The following is a 22,368-nucleotide window of genomic DNA, read 5'->3' on the forward strand; positions in this document are numbered from 1 at the left end:
CCTCAGATTTCATCTAACTTGTTGCATAAGACCCAGTTTCCCTTTTTATGTCTGACTAACAGTGTATTGAGTATTTATCTCACATAAGAAATTGTGAACATGGGCCCGGAGAGATAACACAGCGGTGTTTGCCTTGCAAGCAGCTGATCCAGGACCTAAGGTGGTTGGTTTGAATCCCGGTGTCCCATATGGTTCCTGGTGCCTGCCAGGAGCTATTTCTGAGCAGACAGCTAGGAGTAACCCCTGAGCATGCCAGGTGTGGCCCAAAAACAAACAAACAAACAAACAAAAACAAAAAAATTGTCAACATATCCACTTACATATGAGTGGACAGTAATGGTTTCCATATCTTGACTATTGTGGTTAGTTCATTAAACATTTTCGGAATAACTTTTGTATTTGATAAGGAATAAGGGAATAAAGCAATTATCAATTTTCTAGTCTTGTTTTATTAACATTTTAGGAGAATTAGAATTATAAGCCATTGTCCCAATTAAGTTATCAATAATTTCTTAATCACTTCAGATGAACATGAAGTGATGAGTATAAATTAAACATGGAGATTTAAAAGAATAAATCTTGGAGCCAGAAAGATGGAAAGGAGTTATGGCCATTGCCATGCTCATAGCAGTCCCTAACTGAAGTTACAGGTATGACATTTGGTCTCCTGAACATTGTCAGGTGTCAATATTGAGCACCATAGGGGGGTGGTAAAAACCCTTCCTCCAATTAAATTTTAAATTTAAATTAAATCAAATTTTATTTAAAAATAAATATCATCACTACCCACTTGTAATTAATTACAGACTTATTAATCAAAAAGTATGTGTAGTAAGAAAAATAATTCCCAGGGGTTTTGTATCTTATTTTGGAGGTTCGGGGCCATACCATGTGGTACTCAGGGGTTACTTCTGGTTCTGTGCTCAAGTGTCACTCCTGGCAAGCTCAGGGGAACCATAAAGGATGCCAGAGATCAAACCTGAACAGGCCACTGTGCTATCACTCAAGCCACAATGATTCCCAGTTTTACAGGTTGGTGTCAAGAGATTAAATTGTGATATGGGGTGAAATGTGAGGCTGATGGAGACATTAGGATAGGTTCTGGGTGTCGAAAGGTTAAATGCAGCCTGGTCTTAGCAAGAGGGAGGACCATGAGAGGTCCCAGATCCCTGGATGGTACTTGAGAAAGATAATAGATAACATTTTCATAATTTTATATTACTAACCACATCCAATAAAATGCTAGCATGGCTTTCTTTATCATTTATAATTTTCTATTCCAAATATAGTTGTGCTACAAATAAAATTTAGCTATAGCATAATTAAGATTAATATAGGGATTAAAATGGTAATCACAGGTATCAAATATGTGCCGTATGCATATGATTTCATTGAATAGGACATCTGATTATTAATTACACAAGTAGATACTCTGTAAAATTAGGTTATAGCAGATATTTGTAGATCTTTGACACAAAAAAGAACTGTATTTCAAAAGCAGCTTGAGGATGCTTGCCTTCCACATCATTTTCCCAGGATCTATCCCTAGTACCCAGCATAGTTTCTTGATCACTACTAGGTATAATTTCTGAGCCTAGAGCCAGGATTAAGCCTTGAGCACTGCTTTGTCTGCCCCTGACCTCCGAATAAAGAAAGAGTGCAGGTTGGGCATAAGTGCAAGTTTTTCACCATTGATTGGTGGCTATGTTTCTCCTTTTGTTTTCTCAAATTCATGTCTTGGGGACAGAGAGGTAGTACTGCAGTAGTATCTCTTGCCTTGCATGTGGCTGACCCAGGTTCAGTCCCTGTGTTCCCAGTCCCAGGTTCAGTCCCAGTGTTCCCAGTCCTATCCCCAACTGGGTGTGCCAGGAGTGATTGCTGAGCACAGAGCCAGGCAGGTCCCCTCCTAAAAATATAATAAAAAGGAGGATCTGGAATGATAGCACAGAGGTAGCACAGCATTTGCCTTGCACATAGCAGACCCAGAACAGACCATGGCTCTATCCCAAGTATACCATATGGTCCCCTGAGCCTGCCAGGAGCCATTTCTGAGAGCAGAGCCAGTAGTAAGCTCTTGTGCGGTCGCTGGGTTTGTCACAAAACCCAAAGATAGATAGATAGATAGATTAGATAGATGATAGATAGATAGATAGATGATAGATAGATATAGATAGATAGATAGAGATTAGATAGATCAATAAATGAATAAATTAAAGGAAAGTTCAGTATACAAGAATCATCTCTATTTAAACAAAATTTTCATATTAACTCTGGATTCTCAAATAATGATACATATTTGTATTATACATTAGCATTATAAACCATAATTTTAGTCTTTTGAATAATTTTATACTTAAATTTATTATGTGCTTAGGATAGGGGCATTAACTTAATTAGTATTTATAATTAGAAAAATTATGTATATCTTAATATTATTTTATTCATTAATTATTATATTTATATTAAACACATATTAATTTTTATATTTAAATTTTAATTTCTATTTCATCATCTTTTTGATAATATCTTTATTTAAACACTGTGATTACAAACATGATTGTATTTGGGTTTCAGTCATAAAAAGAACACCCACCTTCACCAGTGCAACCTTCCCACCACCAATTCCCCCATCTCCTCCCTTCACACACACACACACACACCCGCCCCTGCCTGTATTCCAGACAAGTCTTCTACATCCCTCAATCAATGACATTAGGAAGATAGTTCTCAGCATAGTTATTTCCATTTTAATTCTCTTTTGTTTGTTTGCTTTGGGTCCAAACCCAGTGGTAGTTGGGTTTTACTCCTTGCTTTGCACTCAAAGGTCATTTATGGTGGGTTTCAGGGTACCATATGCTATGTCCATGGATAAAACCTGGCTGCCTATGTGCAAGGTAAGCACTTTACCTGATATATTATTTTTATACTCTGCATTATTATTTACATTCCAGAATGTAAATCAAGGCATTATTTATATTTTCCTTATAAATAACATTACCTTTCTTATAAATCTATTTTGTAAAATAAAATAATATTCTTAATACCATTTATATAAATAAGATTTATTTTATCTCATAAAATAGAATTGATAAGATTTATAAGAAAATTAGTGTTATGCATAAGAGTAGCATTATGGAGAATGTTATTTATAAGAATAAAACAGATGGGGCTAGAGAGATAGCATGGAGGTAAGGTGTTTGCCTTGCATGCAGAAGGACAGTGGCTCGAATCCCCGCATCCCATATGGTCCCTCGAGCCTGCCAGGAGCAATTTCTGAGTGTAGAACCAGGAGTAACCTCTGAGCGCTGCCAGGTGTGACCCAAAAACCAAAAAAAAAAAGAATAAAACAGATGTTATTTATAAGAAACATGCTATTTATTATAAATAACATTTATCCTTTGTCAGCGATTCACTGTATATCAAAGGTATATTGATGTAGGAATTTTTAGTAAAGCCTTTTTAAAATTTTTGAAATATAACAAGTTTTTTAGGAGGTATGGAGAGGTCAGGAGAGATAAGGCATTTGATTCCAGATATACCATAAGGTCTCCCAAGCACTGCCAGGAGTGATTCCTGAGTGGATATATAAAATAACTCCTGAGCATCGCTGGGTGTGCAGCCCAAAAATAAAGTATGTTAAGTGGGAACATGTGAGCAGCATGAAAAACTGGCAATACCAGTTCTGGCTACACACATTGCTCTTCCTTTATTCAAGTTACTTTAAATAGACTTCCCACAGATCTCAGCCCATTGCTAGGATGGTTGCCATTTGGAGCGGTTGATGGTCTTTTGATATTCTTGTCTCAGCCTTTGTTCTAGTAGTGGAGACTCTCCCCAGGGCGTCCAGCCACCTCTCAGAAGCCTCCTTGCACTTTACCCTGATTTCTAAATCTAATTGGTTTCAATGAGCTTCTGAGTTGTTTTTTGTTTTTGTTTTTTTAATAAATTTTTATTGTGACCAAAGTGCATTACAAAACTTTCACAGAATTATTTATGGTACATAGTGACAATGAATGAGGGGCATTCTCACCTCCCTCCACCCCAGTTCCCAGCATGCATCCCTTATCTCCCTCCTTTTCCCCCCTAGAATACTAGTGTAACTGGTCTCCACTTTACAGCTTGTTGTAGATTGTCTATTCTGTTACCGTGTGAGATAAAAAGGATAAGAAAAAGAAAGAAAAACATTGGTAGCAACTACCAAAAAAAGAAAGAGAAAAAAAATGCACACATCTAATAAGAAAAGAAAAAAATCATCAAATAATAACCACAGGAGTGAAAAAGGAAGAGAAAAGTGGAAGAAAAAAGAGAAGGAAAATAAAGTAAAAAAAAACTAACAAATCAAAACAAAACAAGAAAAAGAAGGGGTGCTGGAGTGGCAGGGTTTGTCATTCCCTCCACTTTTTTTTTTGCATAGGCAAAGTAAGCATTGGGTGAGAATGGGAATTCCATAGCCAAAGAGATTCAGGGCTTCTCCATCCTTGAAACATCCCATCATGGAATCAACCCTTGGCTCCATAGATACTCATTACCTCATCCCAAGGGCTTTTTATGTGGTGCCAGGAAACTTTCCTCTCAGTTGTGGGTGAGAAAATCAGGCCACTGTAGCTAGCAGGCTTGGTATTTGTGCAGGTCCTAGGACAGGGTTTAGGATAGTCTTTACCGTTCTGTTCCATCATTGTTGTTGCGTTCAGTCTTCTGTAATAGATGCTCCCTGTTTTCATTCAGTCCCTAAGCCGAAGCATGGGATATTATGGATCTAAGGGTTCTGCTCAGTCTCTGTTGTTCAAGTTGGGCCTCTGTAATAAGAAATCCTTTTTTTTAGTAAGAGTCCTTGCCTACAACCTAGGGTAGGGATTTTTTTATTGGTCCCAAGGAAAGTTCTGCCCAGTCGCGGTTGTCAAAGTCAGTTTTCTGTAGATGGTGCTCTTATTTTTCACAGTTCAAAGGACAATACATCTTCTGATTTCCATTTAGTGTTAGTTGAGGTTATAAAAAGTGTGAGGTCTTATCCCTAGAAGATAAGATCTTGCTTCTGTGTCTATGGTTTCCCCTTATTTACTGTGCCCATACAAAAACGTATGGTTTCATATTGTATTGCTGGTGCTATTCTAGGTAAGGATGACAGGTTATACTCACAGTCTCTGTGGTCTGTTTTTGATCTGCCCTTTTATCCCAGGCAAGGCTTTTTGTACCAAGCAGCACCAAAAATGGTAAGGATAGCGCAAATATGTATACATTCAAATAGAACAAATAAATAAAATTGGATTTAAAAGAAAAAAAGGTATTTGAAGAAAACAAGTGATAGTTTGTAGTATATGAAAAAGTTTCCATAAGATTATTCTTGGAATTGTTGTATATAAAAGTATTTCCTTAGGATTGTTCTGTGACTATTGCCCCACCTAGCCCTTCCAGGTGGGGCGCTGTGGAGTTGGCAATAAATAGCTTGATGGACAGGGCAGAGGGGTCCTTTTGCAAAAGCTGCAGGCTGCAAGAGGATTCTCTCGCGCTCTTTGCCCAATCTTTTACACCCTATCCTTCTTGTCTGTGTGGATTATTATTTGCTGCGGATAAATATTACCAAGGTCTCCCCCCGAAAGGGGACAAGGGGGTGGGAAGTAATTTCTCATTCTGGGGACTGTTCTTGGATTCACAAATACCCAACAAAGGATTTAACAGCCAAGATAATTTACAATAGTTGAGTTTGAGAAATGTTTTGTGACATTACGGAAACCTATATTGTCTTTGATCTGGGGTTTTGCTGAAGCTGATTCCGGTATCAAACAACAGTCCACGGTTTGATGGGGGTGAGAGGGGCCACCAAGCTTGAGTCAGCAGGCTTTTTTTCTGTTTTGTTTTTGTTTTTTGAGTCAAAGTTCTGCATGCCTTTGGGTTGAGTTCGGGTTTCAAACAGTGCTAGAAGGTCCTTCAAGTGCTACCCAGGCCTTGTCTTGGCCAGGAGCCTGTTGTAAAGTAACTTTTCCCAGGGATAAAAGGTCACACTCTCCAAACCATAAGACTCTGCCAATGTTTTTAGCTTTTCCTAACCTCAGAGAATCCTGAATTTTCTAGGTGCAAAAGAGAAGGGTCAAAGTTACAGCAACCTTTGGCAATAACTGTAGAGTTGATGAAAGAAACCCTGGAATTACTTGGTGAGTTTTCAGGCTACCTATGTGCTCACTGCCTGATAACTAGGAATCAAATCATGGATATGTGATGGAATGTTCTCTTCTTGTCTGATCAGAGATCTTAAGGAATTTTGAGTGCTCAGTAATTCTGAATGTTGGGTTAATCATTGTTTGCAGCATACTTACTTTATTCCAATTTAATGAAGATGTACAGCTGTATAAGTTAAGGTGAATCACAGAATGGTTTGACATATATTGTGAAATGAGAATAAATAAATTTAGTTAATTACGGATCCATCTGCTCACATGGATACAAAACAATGGGGATTTTTATTTTTGTGATAAGAACTTTTTAGTGTCCATGTAAACAATATAGTTGTGTTAAATTCACCCATAATACTTAATTTTGAATTTTGTTAGTTTGAATGATCTTCCTCACTTTCCTCATCTTTGTCCACACTGGTCATACTTCAGTTTCTGTGACTTTATGTTTTGGTTTCACCTCCAAGTCGATCACTTAGTATTTGCCTTTCTCTATGAAAATACTCTTTATTCTAGATTTACTTCCAAAATAACCTGCCATCCAGGTGTCATTTAAAGACAGTGCAGTGATAGCCAGGGGTACAGAAAATATGTGTTGTAAAAGCTATTTTCTTGTGATCTCCATGCCATAGATTCTGTAGTCAAGACAGATGTTAGTTAAATGGGTTAAAAAATGAATTGACAGAGCATTGAGTAAGGTGGAGAGTCAGCAAATTGAGCTCAAACTCAACATTTAGATTTTGTACTTACTAGTGCAAGATTCATGTTTTGGTGAGTTTCTCTTCTCACATACCCCTTCCTTGATTGACTTTATCCAGAGACAGTACTGTTTATTCACTGGGACTGACCTCAGAGGAAAGAGAATTGTTTATCATGAAAGCAGACCTTAAAGATGAGGAAGAGGATAATAATTTTGATTACTCTAGCAATGACCGTGACCCCATACAACTGAAATTACATGTTATTGTTTATAAATGCTATTTCAGCAAAGTGTTTGATCTTGCTCTTTTTTGGTGAATCTCTCTAAACTTCCTCATTCCTTAGTACATTCAAGTGCCCAATTTTAAGGCACTATTCAGAATATGGCCCTCCTTATTACCCTCTGAATTGATGCTTGAGATAAAATGGGGTTGAGAGGAATGCAGGCATGTCATACAGACAGTGGAAGGAGAACACAAACTATTCCTACATGGATTTCCACTCTTTTTGAAATTTCACAATGGGTGAGAATAGTGCTGCTCTTCATTTATAATCTTATTTAACCCTCATGACATCCCTCTGAGATGAGGACATTCTTATACAAATGAAAAAAAATGTTGCAGTGAGATCAAATACCTTATTTAAGAACACACAGGTATAAAGTGATGGTGGCATGATTTGACCTTCGTGTTGTGATGTTTAAAACGTAGGCCCATAAACACAAAATTATATACATAATATAATATATAATATATTATCTAGATATAATATATTATTCTATATTCTATCACACAGTATAAAATGTATATCATATAATAGTGCATATATGTAATATATGTGTATACATATATATGATATATATATCATATATATATATCCTGATGGCTTGGCTCTAAATTTTGGTTGATCAAGACCCAAAGTGTGGCCCTTGACCAGCAGTGTCAGTTTTTCTGAGAGCCAATTAAAAATGCCAAGTCTTAGTCTAAGGTGAGAGCTCAAAATACTTAAGCACAAGATTTTTTATACAGGAGGCCTGTATATAGTCCTAGGACTATCAGGTTTCTGAGAAACACCAAGCGCAGAACCGTCTCTCCAAGCAATGCATCTGTAATAAGCTGTGGGCATCTCTGGGCGTGGTCCCTCAACAAGAAACAAATAGTAAAATAATCACTAAATTTCAGTTCCCATTCCAGACTTGCTGAATAGAATCAGAATGTAGTAATGTATTAGGTGTTAACAAATACACTGTTTAAGACTTCTTCAAATCCCTTACCCAGAAGTTTGAAGAAATACTTTCCCACAAGGAATTGGACTAGGAAATAAAACAAAGTACTGCCATGTTCACAGATACAGAAAGTTTTTCTTTTACCTTGTTCTGAAATCCCCATGTAGAACATTATAATGTAGAACATTTTACAGGCTGCTTAAGGCAGCCCAGGGGAATTGTAGCTGTATATCCTTCAAACCCATGCATTGCAGAAAAGGGAAAAAAGGATCAGTGATAATAATGATAGCAGGTCATAAATCATAAGCCCACAGAAACAAACAGGTTTGTGTTGTCACCTCCATTATTGTAGCTAAGTCTTAGTGAAACCCTATGGAAAAAAAGTAGAATTCTCTAATGTGTTAAAAATGAGGTCAGAGAGATATTGCACTGGGTGATTCCTGAGTGCAGGGCCAAGAATAATCCCTGACATGGGCTGGGTGTGGTCCCAACCCTCTCTCCTTACCCTTTATCCCCTTACTCCCTAAAGTAAGAATGATGCTTAAATAAAGATATTAAATTTTTTAAATAATAAAAGTTTGTCCATCCTGAATGGTACCTCATAATTGAAAAGTATAGCATGTATATCTTGCATGGTTAAAAATAAACACCACATCTTTTATAAACATTATTGTAATACACTTATCAAGATTTACAGATACATCCATGCAGATAAACAGCAAGCGTTCTTATCAATATTTAGTCTTTACACAAGCCCACAAACCCCATTTACACCTAGAACAATTATTGTATGCCCACCACTCTTCTCATAAGAGCTTCTAGCACATACAGGTAAATCATCTCAAATTCGTGGTCTGAGTAAGTAAATTGGAAGGCATTTCTGAGATGAGAGAAGAAGAAAATCATTTTTGTCGTTGTTGCCTTTTGAGTTCATTTCTCTGAGAACAGAATTGCTTCAAAGCTACTCACAAATATTGTCCCAGGTTAAATGCAGGACACCAAAAGAAGAGAGCAGTGATTGACCTTGTGACTTTGCACACCCTCTCTTCTATTATGGTTGTGTTTTCTTTTTTTTTCTGGAGAAACAGACGTGCCTTCCTGATAGGGCAGAACCTTGGAAGCCCCCAGAATTGGAGGTAACAACACCCTGGTCCCCCTAACTTCCTGGGTGACTCATTAAACCAGCCACAAAATATGTCCCCTCCAGAAAGCCAGACCTCTTTGTGCCCCTGTGAAATGGTTTTACAATCTATGGCAAATGACATTGATTTTCCAGTTGTACACTGCATATTGTTTATACATTATGCTTTGGGAAGTTCAGTGAAACTGATTTAAAACTTGAAGTATTTCCACAAAGAGAGGAGGAGAGTTCAGTTAGAGTAGAGAAGGGTCTATTATAAAATTGGTAGTTGGAAATGATCACTCTGGACAAGAACTGATGCTAAAAGGGTGACATGCATGGTACCCCTTCATTAACAGTAGTGCAATACATAGTGTCTAAAAAGGGAAAGAGAGAGTAAAATAAAATTCCAGAGGCAGGAAAGAGAGGGTAGGTGGGAGGGAAGAGGTCATCAGGGAGGACAAGGGGGAAACTGCGGACATTGATGGTGGGAATTGCACATTGGTGAAAGTTGTTGTACATGGCTATAACCTTTAAAGGTTTTTTATTATAAAATCTTTATTAAGCACCATAATTACAAACATGACTGTAGTTGGGTTTCAGTCATAAACAGAACAGCCCCCTTCACCAGTGCAGTATTCCCACCATCAATGCCCTCGATCTCCCTCCACCTCCACCCCTGCCTGTATTCAAGACAGGCATTCTACTTCTCTCATTTATTGACTTTGTCATGCTATCTATTTCCCTAACAGCATTTCATCACTCTTTTTGGTGAGCTACATATTGTGTGATGATCCTTCCATCCCTTCCCTCTATTTTCTCTGGAATTATTACAATAATGTCTTCACTTTTTTGTTACTTTTTTTTAAAACCCATAGGTGAGACTATTCTCTGCCTATCTCTCTCCCAGGGACACATGGGGGATGGTTCAATGTCCAAACGACGTCAGATATCTGGGAGGAAAATGGAAGTGGAAATGACTGTTGTGTAGGCAGCTCACGGAGACTGGTAACAAATTTCAGTACATTTCCCAAAGTCACATAGCTAAAGAGAAATTTCATGTTGGGTTGTCTGAACCCAAGTTCTGTAGCCTTATCTTGACAAAATGAGTCTAGTTGGTACCTAAAAAATTAATATTAGAAGGGAAAAATCACACACAGAACTGGGAGGTAACACCCTAATTGCTATTTATCTACCATTTTATTATTTCTCTCTTACTAAGCTTGACTTGATTAGCAGTTACCTATCATTGGTAAAGTCAGACATATCAGTAAAATGGTCTCACACCTCATTTGTTAAATATATTTCTAGGTACCTGATGTTTTTGGACACTGTTTAAAATAGAATGAATTCTTTAGTCCCTTTTTAATTCATTTTTGTATATAAAATGTAAAACTAATTTTTTGCATATACATCTTATTAAGCAAAATTCAAAGGCAAATTTTTAATTATTTTTGATTGATAAATGGTTTCAATCTCTTGATAATAGCCTTTAATCTCAGTGGATTTTACAAAATAATTTCAATGATACTGAAGGATGTAGGAAAATCAAGTCAAATATGAATCCTACCATATCCCTGAAGAAGCATCTTCTTTAAACTTAAGAGGACCATTTTTAAAGGATAAAGCTAATAAAATCTTCTATTACCATATTTAATAATGTTTATGTCAAGGGAATTAGACCTGATCAATACATTAGAATGTGATAAAAGAATGATATTGATACACATTCTAACACTCTATCCCCAGCCTCAAAACTGTTTATTCATGATCTTCCTTTGTGTACTCTTTAAAAATCAATTTGCTAACTATGAACAATATTTCTTTGAGATCAAGTAGATTCACTTTTCTGTTATTCTAATTGCTATTTAAAAATTCAGGGAATTCTGAACTTAAAAATATGATTTCCTAAAACATGCTTTTGTTTTTTCTTCATGAACTCAGACTACTCCATTTGTGTCACGGATGGTAGATTTGACATTTTCAGCTTTGGGGTGAACAGATATGGCTTATTTTTAGATTGATGGCATCAGTTATCAAATTATTTGATTCTTTGTAAAGATAAAATAATATCTATTTCTTGAAATAATTGGTCTTTCCAGGAAATGTTATAAAAACAGTAACATAAAAGTTAATGAAGAATTTACCCATTTTATTATATACTGAATTATTCTAATCAAGATGAGTATATTCTAAGAAAAATACTCAGTATCTAAATTTAACTTTCTTAAGGACTTTGTGTTAAACCATTAATAAACCAAAATGGATGAGTTGAGTATCAAATTTATTTTGAATTACAAAAAGGCCAATAGCATTTTAGGCTAATTAACAAAAAACTGAGACCATTTATTCTTCTGTTAACCTGATGAAAAATTTTAAATTATTAATTTTTTGTTCAACTGAGTAAAACATTTAAAAATGGAATTATTGGGGCCAGAACATTGGCGCAGGGGATAAGACGTCTGCCTTGCACGCACTAGCCTAGGACAGACCGTGGTTCCATCCACCGGCATCCCATATGATCCCCCAAGCCAGGGGCGATTTTTTTTACAATCTTACATCAAAGAATAGTTTTATTATAGATTATTGGCTGCTAAAAATACATGGGAAAAACACAAATATACAAAGGCATTATCATACAACTGATTTCTAATTGCAGTACTTGTGAAATACAAAACAATGATCAATACCCCCAGTCAGTTTATTGAAACATGTAGGTTTACCTCTTCACTCAATTTTGTTTATAAATTATAAATATTATTCTGTTTTTGTTACATCCAGTATCAGAATTTATTTTCTGACTTCTTTATGAAACATATTTTTATGTAATTAATGTCAGCAAAAATAAGCTTTCCTAAGTCATAAGAATTCAGTATGTATGGCTTTGGAAATGGTCAGTGTTGTATAATGTAATGAAAGAGAAATATTAATAGACAAAATATAAGGGTTGAGAGTAGGACTAAGGAAAGATGATATCTTTTTGTAAAAATCTGTTTAAAAGATTTCATTATTTAATTTGGTACTATTGTTAGAAGCGTAGTATCTGCCAACCATACATTGTCTATAACAACTTTCTTTTATATCACCTTTTCTAAAAATTAGTAGATTTTAGCAAATAGATTGCTTAATCAAGTACACAGAGAACTTTAAATTATCCTGTATATTAGTGTTTTGAAATCAATGTTCTGAATCAGCTTAGCTCTATCTGTAATGCAGCAACATCCATTGTTTCAAAAATGAGAAGGCCGAGTAGAAGAAGCTGTTTGGTAGATGCCTGTCTCTTTTTCACTATTTAGATATGAAAATGGACCTTCACCAACTAGGTAACTTAATAAATATAAAAATGACCTTATCTATCAACACACAACGTTGAGCCAGCAAAACCAAGAATGTTAAAAAAGTATAAGGTACAAACTGACTTGTATAAAACAAGAAGGTATATATCCTCTTTATGTAATACAGAATATGGCAAAAAATCTGTAATAGATTTTGTAAAAAAGATGATTCTGGTTTACATATAGGTCTGCTTAAGTGGACATGACTAGAAATTTCCTTCTCCTAACATAATACCAATTCATCATAATCTAAAACAATCTTGGTTTCTTTTAAGTCTCATTTCCTTGGATTAATCTATGCCACCTCTTATAGCCATTTCATGTATAAGCTGGGCCCGCCCAGTTTACCTAAAGAGCTTCTCTTGAGAAATAGAGCGGAAGCATTAAACAGAGGTACTTTTTAGTACAATCTGTACTTCAAAAGCAAATGAAGAACCAATCATTGGCCCTCACATGTAAATATCTCTTATATTCACATTATCAGAGAGTGACGTTTACTATCTGCCTTTTCCTTATAGGAAACTCAGTAGCTGAAAAAACATTTTTGTTCATTTTTAGAACATTTCAATACTTATTAATTCCAAAGATCCAAACACCGTGTAGTTGTGGCATTTTGGGAATTAGCACACTCAGAAGAGAAGCGATATTTAGGATGAAGTGAGTTGAATTATATTTTGTATAGAAACTTGCCAGAAAGTATAGTATTATTGGAGAGATTGTGAAAAACTTCCGTGAAGAAGTGAACTGTACGCCATAGTCCAACTGTTCCCAATGATTTAGGAGCCTTGCTTTACCCTGGTCAGGAGTTTCAAAAGGTGCATTTACTGCATGAAAAAATACATACATCCCCAGATTGTGTATAACATTTGTTAAGGTCCAAGCAACAGGAACACTGAAGAAGGGAATACTTAGTAAGACAATATGAAGCAAGCCAACTCCCAGGGCATATGTCAGCCACATCCCTCGGCTATTCAGTACATGGGTGTTCGGATTCACTTCACTGTGGGCAACTCCAACATTCATGTTTGCTCCGGCGTCCCAGCCCTGGTGCCCGGCACCGAGCAGGACCAGCCCCGAGCCACGCCGACGCCAACGCCGACTCCCGCGTCCGTCTCCTCCCCGAGGCCTAATGCCAAGAGCAGCCCCGACGCAGTCTTGACGCTCCAGGGGCGATTTCTGAGCATATAACCAGGAGTAACCCCTGGGCATCACCAGGTGCACCCCCCCCCAAATAAACCAAAACAACAACAACAACAAAATGGAATTATCGAGTGACCTAGGAATTCTATGCCTAAATGTTTTCTTAAAAACAATGAAAACCTATTTGTCTATGGAAATATACATGGGACCATTAATAGTTCCAATGTAAAAAACAGTATTAAATGATTATCAAGGGGTCGGAGAATAGCACAGCAGTATGACATTTCCCTTGTACAGCTGACATGGGATGGTCCGGGTTTGATTCCCAGTATCCAATATGGCCCCCCAAGCCTGCCAGGTGTGATATTTGAGTGCAGTCATGAGTACTCCTGAGCACTGCTGGGTGCTGCCCCCAAACCAAATATATATACATACATATACATATTATGTATATATATACACACATAATAAAATGATTATCAACTGTTGACAGGATAAATAAATGTGATTTAGACTGTACATTAGACTAATGCATACAATACAAAAAGGACTAATAAATACTGCAACATGAATGGAACCTGAAAACACAAAAGCCCTTTTGGGATCATTGCATATATATGAAATGCTCAGTGTTGTCAAGACCACAGAGACAGAGGCAGCTTTAAAGTTTTCAGGGATGGAGGGAAGAAGTAGTAGGGAAAGGATTTGGATAGAATTTCCTTTTGGCATCAATGTCAATATTCTAAAATTCATTGTAGTATGAACTTGCTAAAACCCACAAGATTGCCAATTTTCAAATAGCCCATTTTGTGGTATGTGAAAAAGAAGGGAGGCAAGATACTACAATCCCTTTAGTTCCTAAAATATGAAGACTCATTGACTGACAAAATACATGACACATTTGGAGATCAGTAAAAATCAGAAGTAAAATTTTATGGTATAAGATACTACGTTCTATAAGTCCACTTTCATCTAACCTGCAAAGATAGAATTTGCCCAGAACTTAAGCGGGGAATGGCCAGGAATCCTGTGAATCAAAGCCTCTTGGCTCTCATCCAATACTCTTGCTCTTGAAGTAACTAATCTAGAGATAATACTTGATGCATAACCAATGATGCATTGTGCATATAGCTGTCATTTTGAAATTAATTCTAAAAAGTCACTTCAAGTAAATGACTTCCCAAATCAGAGAACTTTGGGGTTAACTGATATGCATAAGAAGATAGTAATTAAAAGCCACATATAAATACTCAGAGACTACAAGAGAGAGCTATGGAATTCTCAGCAGACCTGAACTATTATCTAGTGGCAACTAATATAACTAAAAGGGTATCTTTGGCAATCAAAGATGAAAATGAATTAATGAGCGACATGAGTTCAGTGCATTTGAAGTGCATTAATGAACATAAAAAGACACAAAGGAATAATAAAATGTACTCCCTTTAGTAAGTCTGCCCTACAAGAATTTTCAGTCTTGCTTTAGTCTGTGGCATCATTTTCCTCATTTCTGGATCCAATCTAACTACATATTTTGTGTAATTTACTTACATCATACAATTTCCATTCCTTTGGGTATCACTTGCAGTGATAGATAAATTGTTATGATAGATTTTAAATGGTATATTCAGTATATTATGTTTAGACATAACACGTGGTATATATCTTATGTGATATATCTTATATCATAGCACATAATTGGGTCAAATCATTGTAGTATAAAAGCAAACCCAAACAATGATGTTATTTTAAGAGACAAAATAAAAAACTAATAGTCTTCAAAAGATAGCCATATTGATACGTTCTATGACATTTTGTCACTCAACAGTAAAAGCTGCATGCTCGTCATTCTGACATCAGAAACATTCAGTTAGGTTGGGGTCATATACTCTAGTAAAAGTAGTCAAGCAAATAGCCACTTGACCACAGTAGTTTTCACTGTTGACTAATCATTCCTTATTTTTTAACCTGAATCCCTGGGAGAAAAAAAATTGAAAGTTAATGGAGCAATAAGTGGTTGGTAGGCACCTGCCACGTGTCTGGCCTTGGAAAAAGCTAAAAATTCTGGTCATTTTATTCTTCTGAGCAGATTGGCCCTGTTTCATACAATACTTACTTGCATCTACTTTTCATTATTGAGTCTCGTTCCCCTAACATATTTATCTTTGGGTCAATGTTTTCTTGACTAAATCTCTGGGAATGCCCCAGACCTACTCCTTGGAAGTCACTCATTAGAAATCCTTCTGAAATAAGAAACCTCATCTTCTACCGACAAACCTGTGGGCCTTTCATATCTGTGAAGGCAGCATTTCTGGTTTGCCAACAGTCTCAGTTCCTGTTGAGGATTTCAAAAGAACATGAAATGATAGTATCTCTAGCTTCTTACTCTTCTCACTCACTCTTTGCAGCCTCCAGAGCCTAACTCAGCATTCCTCATGTGTTCTAGCCTGAGTGTACCATAGGCCCAGAGAGCAATATTAGAAGATAGAAAACTAGTCTAGGCAAGAATTAGGGCACCTGCCCTTGTTGCTCTCTTCCCCCCAGCTTAAAGATAAGGCCTCAGTTTATTCATCCCTCAAATCTCTGAAACTTACTTTGTTTAGATTTGTAGATAAGATGGAGAGTATCTCAGGGAGCTAGAATAAATGAATATCTCCTTCTGAAGGATTTTGGTCTGCAACTCACTCTTTCTAAAAACACACTTCCCCGTTTAAACCTTTCATTCTCCATAGGACCATGCAGGCAAGATGGTTGGGGGGGGGCTAAGCTGCCTACATACCAGAGTATGGTCTACTTACCTTGTCTTTTAATTAACTGGATGACCATCAACAAGGGAACTGGACCTTGTAGAGTTATAAGTGGATCCCATCACACTATTATTTTTCTAGAGTTAGGATCTAGTTTTCTTTTTCAACCATCCCAAGATTCCTAGTTACCTTCTTTACCACTTTTTTTCCCAACTTCATTAGAGTTTAGTGAACTTTAGTTTAGATTCATACTGCTTGTTGCTCAGACCTTATGCCTAGCTCAGGGGTCACCTTTGGTGGTTCTTGGGGAACATAAGGCAATACCTGGAATCAAAGCACATTTCCCAATGCAGCCGAGGAGTTTACCTATGTCTCCACTCTAAAGCCATTTCATCTTGATCTACTATAAGTGCAGTTTTACACTTTTTTTTTAAAAAAAAGTCTCTTTCTAAGTAAGTGATAAAATTCTGTAGACTAACTTTATGCTCTATTCAAAAACCCTAATTCACTATCTTATTACGTTATCTCTTTTTCCTAGCTTACTGTTATCTATAATTTTGAACAGATGAAATAGAACTTTATGTAGATTTTAGATGATGTAAAGCAAGACAGGACAGTATCTCTGCCATTGCTGATTCACCCTTTTTTTTAACTTAGCACCCTATATTCACAGTTCTTTGGAGGGTGTGCTAAACCTGTCATTACCCAGGGCACCATGCATGGTTGGTGATGGACTTGTGATTTTACATGCAAAATATGTGTATCAGTCCTTTGAGTTATTTCTTCTAACCTAGTATTCAGGGTTCATAAATTCATCTGAAAAAATAAGTTCACCTGAATATTCCAACATTTTTGTTTTATTTGATTGTTTGGTCTTAAAGGAAACCTGTGATCATAGCATCCTTTAAGATAAAAATACAACTCTCTCCATTTATATATATCATATAATATATATTCCTGGGTTTATCTTTGAGGTTATTCTATCCTCAAGCACATTCCTTTTCAGACTGCAGTTCTTTAATTAGTAGTCCTTGTTGCACAATAAATAATGATGGTAGTGCTGTTGCTGAGAATGGTAGTGATGACATTTATAATGATAGCAATGATGGTAATGATCTAGTGCTTGTGGAAGTCAACATAATATAGCTCTTTCCAGTTCCAGGCTCTATCTTAAACACTTGCCAAGCATTGCAGATCACCCTCAGAGGTGCCTTGGGAATGAGGTGATGCATGCTATCCTGCAAACCTTTTGAAAATTCACAGCTGCCAGATTCTCTTTGGTGAATAATGGAAAGTCAGAAAGAAGTTTGAGTTCTAAGGCTTAGTTACTGTGTCACTGTGTTGCTACCAGGTCTTTATGAAAGACCAATTCGTCCTATGTATGCTCCCATGGTCCTATCTATGTATAGTCCTATGTATGTAACCCACATGGGGCATGTAAAGTTTGTCTGATATAATCACAATAGTTGCTGACTTGTTATGACTCCCAGGAAATGCCTTTAGGAGAATTTGACTGAACATACTTTGGGGCCACAGCTCTCTACAATGGAGTGAGGAAAAGTACTGAGAAGATGAAGATCAATTAAAGACAAATGAAGCATTTGTGGGAGTGGGGAATCATGCAAAAATTCTTTTATAGAACTACAGAGAGCTCAGCAGCTAGGGCACTTGCCTTGGGTGCAGTGACTTTGATTTGAACCCTGGCACTGAAAATAGTCTCCCAACCCTACCAGGAATGATCGATGAGCACAGATTCAGGAGTAAGCCTGAGCATAAACTCATGTATTCCAACCTCCTTCCCCTTACATTTTTTTCTTTGGGTCAATTCCTACATATTGAATTGTCTTATTCCTAAAGTAAATTTGTTAAACCATCAAGAAATATGTGTGGACCTTAGGACAACTTAGGTCAGTTATCTGCCACACATTTTAAACACTGTTTGAGAGTTTGTATTGCCTGAGATGATTTGTTTACCTCTGATCAAACAAGAAGAGCCCAGAAAATATTTCTTAATCTAGTAATAAAGATTTTCTAACAATGGTCAAGATTAGTAGATTTGGGCTCGTGAGATAGTACAGAAGGCTTTTTGATATGGCTGCAACAGAAACAATGGTTTCAATCTCAGCACCTCAGGGATAGCCCCAATACACAGAGCCTGGTATAGCCCTCTGACCACAGCTTGTTCAATTTGAAATTTATCAAGAGTTTAGAAAATTTCTTGACAACGAGCTTGGCTTTTAGGTGACTTGAGGACTTTCCTTCCCCCATTCACTTGTTTTCTGTTGAAATACTTTTGCCTGGGAGAACGCACCATGCACAATGAAAATCTCTCATTTCCACACACACCATTGTGCAGGTGAACCTCATGCGAATTGAAGAAATTTGGCCTTTCTTCCATATGCCCTTTATCCAGCACTCATTCTCTGGAGGTTGCCTCTGTGTATTGACGAGATGAATTAGTTCCAGAGTTGAGGGTACTTTGGTGAGCAAATGGCTGTGGCGACTTCCACAACAGCACAAAGAAGGGTACTTTATCCAGTAGCAGCAGCTGTGCATAGTTGTAGTTCACCTTCCACTTGGAATTCTGTTGTTTAGTGAAAATAGGTTTCCACTTGCCACCCACAGGAAAATCCACAAAATAGGCTTGAACACGATAATCTCCTTTGAAGATTAATGTCATTTAACCTCTATAATTTTAGGAAAAGTGGTATGTATAAAACCTATATATCCTCAATCTTGCTAGAGTTCTGAGTAATGTATAGATAGAATATAATATTAATGAAAAGTCATTACAATTAAGCAAATGTGCTCATATTGCATTTCAAAGTTTCCATGGCCACTGGAATATCTTAGCGGTGACAAGTAAGTCAGTCAGATATGACACCACGAGTTAAGTGTTGCTAATGGCTCTGTGCTGACAAAGGGAAAGAAATTGTTCATTTGGGCAGAAATCTTTCTTAACCCCTCCTTGGAAAACAAATAACTCTCCTTATCTTGGCTCTTGTCTTTACCTTTTCCCTTTAAGGACACTTAACAACAGACTTGAGAAGACAACACCTTTGGGAGCCTTTCTGCTCTTCTTTCTGCATGACTCTGGTGGAATGTTGTCTTTAAATAATCAAAGCCCAGGTTTTTTCAACTGAATAAAATGAAGTCTGGCTGTTGCTTCATTTGAACTGGTTAGTGTGTATGATCTCTGCTTCCTGTGTAGTGAATATCTATCATTTCCTAGCAGATAACAGTCTTAAAATATCATCCCACATTTCTGTTGTATTGTTAACATTTTTGTGTCTGTCTCCATCTTTCTGTCATTGTATGTGTAGAAAATATGTGAATTTGAAATTCACCAACTTCTATCGGACAGTCTCTTTACTACACTGGTTAAGAAGAATATTTTTGGCCATAGAAGTCCCACCAATTTTAAGAAGATTGTTATGTAATAGTGAATCATTCCTCTGATTCAAACAGGCTGTGACTCAAGTTTCACATCTAGTCTTGTTTGCAACTCCTTCACTTCCTGTCTCATGGCTGTTCATCAACTTGTCTATTTTTGTTATGGAGAGGGCCAGTTGAAAATGCAGATGAATGGCTACAAATTCATCTTCAGAATCAAAGAGCAACAATTAAAACACACAACTTCAAACTGAAATCATGGTGATTTTTCCCAAGATAAATCAAAGAAATTTCTTTAGAGATCAAAACATATTTGTCCAGAGCATTCTCTAGGAGAGGCTATGGTTTGCATGTGTGTGATGTTTCTATATGTATTGCATGATAGGGAGTTATGTGGCTGTTTTAATAACACCAAAATATGCCTGTTAGTTCCCAGATCTAAGTGTTGGGCCTGCTGTCTGTTTTTCTGTGCAAGGGCTGATTTTAATGATCACCCAAGCATGTCAAGAAGGGCAAGGTGTAGACAGATTTGTAAGTGCCTAAGGGTATCCCAACGTGTGGTCTACAACCATGTTTATCAGAGTTGTATGGACCTTGTCAGGAATTTTCCCACAGAAAGGATGTTCTAACTGGCAGGCTCCCAGGACCGCCCACAAATCCATTTAACCATAACAGAGCTGACCAACACTGTCAGGGATGGAGTTGGCTTCCAAATGGGAAGTCAGCCTAGTATTAATAGCTCAATTCCAGCTGCACTGTGGGTCCAGCAGACTTCTGATGGACCAGCCTGGGAACTCTTTATAACATTTATGGGAAATAGATTCCTCAGTGGGAATAGTGGGAAGGGAGTTGAGTAGTGGCTTCCCATCTCCCATTCCACACTAACCAAAACCAATGCCCATAACTAGCAGGAAGAGACCAAGGTGTATCCTAGGGGAGTCCTTCTCCCACCTTCAAGACAGGGGCAAGTCCTAGGACCTAGACCATATTACTTGTGTCGCCTGTTCCCATTACAGGATAGTTGTAAGTTGGGGATTTCGAGGTCACTGGTAATTATTGGTGTGATGTAAGTTTATATTGACATATTTATCTAGGTAACGTAATACTACATTTCAGGATTATTTTCTCAGGAAACAATTTTTTATTTTACCTGTTTTTGTTTGATTACCTTGCCCTCTATGTGATTAAAGCCATTATTTTGATGTAAATGAGTGTTGAGAGTTGTAGTAACACATTTCATTTTCTGGTGTTTAGGAGGAACTGAGAAAATTGTGTTGTAGGTGTGTGTAAATAGGTGTATTTTGCCATGTAAACATGAACCCAGTTTATATACTTTGAATATGATACAATAGTGCATGGTAATACTAAGATATGCTTTAAGAAATCAAAACTATATTTGTTCTACAGAGTTTTTATTCACTAATTTATTTGAAAATATTTTAGAACTTTTAAAATGCGTGGTCAGAAGTGTTCAAATTAAAAAATTCCAACCCAGGAAGTTCTTGAATATATAACACTTTAAAATAGCTTTTTAAGACTAGATAGCATCCAGAAAATTATATTCTGCTAATGTTAAATTTATTTTGTTCCAAGCTTTTTCTCAAAGCCTAGAATAGTATCTGCTCATAGTAAGCATTTATGTATATTTAGCTAGTAAATAAATGAAAGCTAGAAAGCAATGTACTCTTTTAGACTTAAATATGAACAAAAATATTTCAAGTTGTTTTGTTTCCAAAGACGAAAGCACGGCATTAATTAATCACAAAATTTAGAACATTGTGGACCTGACTGGTAGTACAGTGGTAAGGTATTTGTCTTGCATGAGGCTAACCCAGGACGGATGCAGGTTCAATCCTCAGTATCCCATGTGATCCCCAAGTCAGGAGCGATTTCTGAGCACAGAGCCAGGAGTAACACCTAAGCATTGCTGGGTGTGGCAAAAAACAAAAAAACAAAAAAACAAAAAAAAAACAAGAAAAATTAGAACATTGTTAACTGTAATAAGAGTAAGGACAATCTTTTTTGACAGCAAAACTATGGTCAGGGCACTAGCAGAACTCCCATAAAATTTTGTAGCCAAGAGATTTGCTTAGGTGAAGATGATTTTGTCATATTATATAGAATCATGTATAAAGAAAGGATGAGTTCCAGCTCACCTCAGGAAGCTCACCACAAAGAGTGATGAGTTTAGTTAGGGAAATAACTACATTTTGAACTGTCCTAATAATGAGAATGTATGAGGAAAATGGAGAGCCTGTCTAGAGTACAGGCGGGGGTCGGGTGGGGCGAAGGGAGACTTGGGACATTGGTGATGGGAATGTTGCACTGGTGATGGGTGGTGTTCTTTACATGACTGAAACCCAAACACAATCATGTATGTAATTAAGGTGTTTAAATAAATTAAAAAAAATATATACCCTCTTCAGAAACATTTGCATCCATATCAATCCATAATGATTTTCTTTTGGTCTATTAGAAGCACTGTACATGGGGTCTATTAAAAACAATGTACAAAAAGCAAAAAAAAAAAAAAAAAAAGGATGCT

The 22,368-nt window shown here is 36.8% G+C and overlaps 2 protein-coding genes across 2 annotated transcripts in view; one reads left to right on the forward strand and one right to left on the reverse strand.

The window, feature by feature from the left end:
- ARHGAP6 (Rho GTPase activating protein 6) overlaps window positions 1–22,368 on the forward strand; it is a 289,551-nt gene that overhangs the window by 58,178 nt on the left and 209,005 nt on the right. The window lies entirely within an intron of this gene.
- On the reverse strand, window positions 12,847–13,603 carry LOC125999116 (ORM1-like protein 1). The gene has a single exon (XM_049767107.1). The coding sequence runs from the start codon at window positions 13,567–13,569 to the stop codon at window positions 13,111–13,113; it is 459 nt and encodes a 152-aa protein (XP_049623064.1). The 5' UTR covers window positions 13,570–13,603; the 3' UTR covers window positions 12,847–13,110.

The sequence above is a fragment of the Suncus etruscus genome, chromosome X (genome assembly GCF_024139225.1).
Source record: "Suncus etruscus isolate mSunEtr1 chromosome X, mSunEtr1.pri.cur, whole genome shotgun sequence".
Classification (NCBI taxonomy): domain Eukaryota; kingdom Metazoa; phylum Chordata; class Mammalia; order Eulipotyphla; family Soricidae; genus Suncus; species Suncus etruscus.

Bases quoted from the DNA above. Each gene is read 5' to 3' on its own strand.
- LOC125999116 (XM_049767107.1), bottom strand. From the start codon at position 13,569: ATGAATGTTGGAGTTGCCCACAGTGAAGTGAATCCGAACACCCATGTA.